Source organism: Nicotiana attenuata, unplaced genomic scaffold, assembly GCF_001879085.1.
Source record: "Nicotiana attenuata strain UT unplaced genomic scaffold, NIATTr2, whole genome shotgun sequence".
In the NCBI taxonomy this organism is placed as follows: Eukaryota; Viridiplantae; Streptophyta; class Magnoliopsida; order Solanales; family Solanaceae; genus Nicotiana; species Nicotiana attenuata.
Genome location: NW_017675117.1, coordinates 56743 through 60060, shown reverse-complemented (window position 1 = coordinate 60060; position 3318 = coordinate 56743). Strand labels below are relative to the sequence as shown.

The following is a 3318-nucleotide window of genomic DNA, read 5'->3' as shown; positions in this document are numbered from 1 at the left end:
AAGGAGCAAAAAAAAAAAACGATAAAAAAAAAACCGAAAAAAAGGAAGAAACAATATTTAGCTCTTACAAGAAAATCAAGATTTTTATTTAGTGTTTGTTTACCTANCACCATTAAACTCAGACTATTCTCTTATTAGTCTTCCTAATTTTAGTAACTTATTAAACAATTTATATATATATATATATATATATATATATAGGTACTTTTATTGCCTAAAAAAAAGTTAATTGATGAAAAATATAATGTATATATGCTGTATACTAATTGTAATATGAGATTAGTCTAAAATTAAAAAAAAAAAGAATTTCCTTATGTTGGTCCTTATTTTAATTTACTATAAAAATTAAAAATTAAAAATTAAAAAATTCTATTTTTGTATGTTTACGTAACTTTCAGTAGTTTGCTATGACATAGTTAAAGAAAATAAAAATAATTTAAGTAAAAAAGGTAAAAGAAAGAAAAAAAAGGAAAGAAAGATAAAAGAAAAAAAAATCTTCTCAAAACAAATGAAAAACACCGTAACAATTTTTAAGGGGTAAAACATATCAAAACAGCCGCCCAAGAATTGTTGCGGTGATTTTAAACAATTCAAAACAAAAAAAAAAATGGGGTTTGTAAATAAATAATAGGTTGTAACCTCACTTTTATCTCTCCCACAAACCAAACAAAATTCCACAGTAAAGAATAAAACCCTTCCTTTCTTTTGCTTCAGCCCCCATTTTACAGTACCTCACCCATCTCTGTAAATTCTCAGCCATGGCTATCACATAAGAAAAAAAAATAGAATTTCTTTCTTCTCTTTTCCTTATCTTCAACGAATTTCACTATCTTTGCACCTCTTTGTTTCTTCTCTGTTCAATTCTAGATGCACAAATCTGGTTAGACACTTAATTTTCGCCTGAAAAAAAAAATAATGGATATTGCACAAGTAACTCTTTCAAATAGCTCTAGAAGGGAAATCCTTGACCCAGAATTATGGAGACTTAGAGCGGCAAATCAGAGAGTGGTTGAAGATATGAGATGTTGCTTTTCCCTTCTGATGGTTCGAAGACACAAGAAAGTTTACAAACAGTCAATGCTTTTGGGTGGAGGTCTTTTGTTCAGTGGCCGGGAGACTACAATCGAAACATAGTTCTGGAGTTCTACAGCAATCTTAATCCAGTAAGTCGTACTTCAACCGTGAGAGGTAAAATCATTCGCTTTGATGCTGAATTTATAAATGATATTTTTAACTTGAGAAACACTGATGATAGTGAAACCAAGAAATTTATGGATGATCGGGATGTAGATTTTGTAAGACATGTGTTGGGCGAGTTGTGTCCTAATGGTGTTAAAGTTTACTCGGGAACTGTTGAACGCCCTTTGAGTATTAACTGTTCATGTATGCTTGAATTAGCAAGAGCCTGGGGTAGATTCGTTAGTTCTCGCTTAATCCCGTATTTGAATAGACTGATTTTTTCAATCTTTTCGACGAACTACAATATAGAACGAGTTCTTTTGATATATGCGATTATGCATGAATTGCCTGTGAATGTGGGGAGATTGATTAGCAAGGCTATGGTTAGTTGTCGGATCAAGTCTGATTGTGAATGCTTGTATTTTCCGTCAACTATCACTCGTTTGGCCTCCTTATTTGATGTGGATTTGAGTGGTTTACCAAAGACTGAAAATTCCTACTTCATCGGTAGTGACTTTCTCCATAGTTTGAGACCTCCAACTGGTCCAACTCAAGTTGAATAGGAACAAATGCTTGTTGATAGTGGAAACGAAGCGGAGAATGAGCCAGAACAACCTCTTAATTCAAAAATTGGAACCACGCCTACCATCCTCGTTCCTGATATTCTGGTTAGTATGCAAGAACTGTTACAAAGGCATACAGAATTGATGAATAGTTGGGAGATTTTCAGAAGTGAACAAGCAGTGTGTGAAGCAGTATTGTCAGCACATGTTGAACATATCATGAAAGAATTAACGGAAGCTAGAAACACTCATAATCTCGTATGCCAAACTTTGCAAAATCAATTTGCATATACCTCTCCCATAATCTACACAATAGGAACTGTGATGTGCAATATTGCTAACACTATGAGAAGTTCTGATATTCCTAGTTTTTTTCCCTTATTTTACTGTTCCAGGTGGTGGTAGCCTTAATGTTACAGGTGCAAATTTCTATCAGGGAACACATGTATTTGTACCAACACCACTTCCCACAACAATGATGGATTTAAACAGGGGAAGTGGATCTACACCAAGTCCGATGACATTTAGCAGTCAGCCCCTTTCCGTTTTCTCTAATCTGGAAGCTAACCATGGAGTTGCTACAACTGGAGGTTCGTCAGTTCCTATTCAACAAGACAATGGTTTTGATGTTAATACATACCTTGATCTCTTTCAAGGTAATGGTCATGAAAATTAAGAATGGAACAACAAATTGTTCATTCAGGAGAATGAACAGTTTAGGTGTGGGAGATGGTAATTTTCTGGCTAATCTTTTCTCTATAACAATTTTGGGAGTTGTTGACTAGCTTCTCTTTACTGATTTGAAGGAACCTGTTGGTGGATGTTTGTGTTTTTGTTCATTGGAAGAAGAAGAAAGTTTCTTTTTTTTTTCAACAAAACTTCAAAAAAAAAAGAAAAAAAAAACTTTCTTCTTTAATGCTTTTTGCTGGATGACAGAATGGAGTGCTTTGGCATGCTGATAAGTGCAGTTTTTTGTATGTAAATAGGCCATGAAATGGCAGATCTAAGGTTGATAGTTTGGTGCTATAGCAACAGGTACTAAATTTTTGTTGTACTAGCCATGAGATTAACCTGTTGATTTATGTTTTCATGTTAGTATGAAGAACAAGGTTGCAACAGGTAATATCATTTTGATAGCTATGGTTATAGCTTGTACATAGTCTAACCTGTTGGTTGTAATGAAGCTCATAACCAAGCATAACAAGGCACAACCAGCCATGACAAGTTCATATCCAGAAGATAATTGAAAACTTATCATGGCTTGCCTATAAAGAGGCATCGTTCGTAATCGAGAGAGCGAGGAGAGAAATTTGAGAAGTGAATATTGAGCAGAAAGTTTTTTCTTTCTCTTTGTTCTTTAGTTTTGCTTCTGTTTCATCTTTTAGCCATTACTCTGGCTTCATTTCTTGTTCTGAATAAATAGTAGTATTGGAAATTACTCTAGTTCCTGTTTTTAATTAAATAGGAGGAATTATTCTCTTGAATATTTCTTTCTATTTTCTTATTTAATGGGCAAGATTATTTCCGTTGTCGGTATTGGCTCCAATATGGAGTAACTTTTCTTGTGTTGGGAAAA

The 3318-nt window shown here is 33.8% G+C and overlaps 1 protein-coding gene across 4 annotated transcripts; it reads left to right on the top strand.

The window, feature by feature from the left end:
• Nucleotides 1-659: 659 nt before the first annotated feature.
• On the top strand, nucleotides 660-2920 carry LOC109219681. 4 transcript variants are annotated; one of them, XR_002066971.1, is made up of 3 exons: nucleotides 660-1188; nucleotides 2138-2474; nucleotides 2549-2920. XR_002066971.1 is itself a non-coding variant. In XM_019384154.1 (3 exons), exons 1-3 carry the CDS (start codon nucleotides 1023-1025, stop codon nucleotides 2656-2658), a joined length of 471 nt encoding a protein of 156 aa, XP_019239699.1. In that variant the 5' UTR covers nucleotides 660-1022; the 3' UTR covers nucleotides 2659-2920. The 4 variants fall into 4 exon arrangements, 2 of the variants coding, with proteins under 2 accessions (XP_019239699.1, XP_019239700.1); XM_019384154.1 differs by having other exon boundaries at nucleotides 2138-2332; XR_002066972.1 differs by having other exon boundaries at nucleotides 660-1163; nucleotides 2138-2860.
• The last annotated feature ends 398 nt before the right edge of the window (nucleotides 2921-3318 follow it).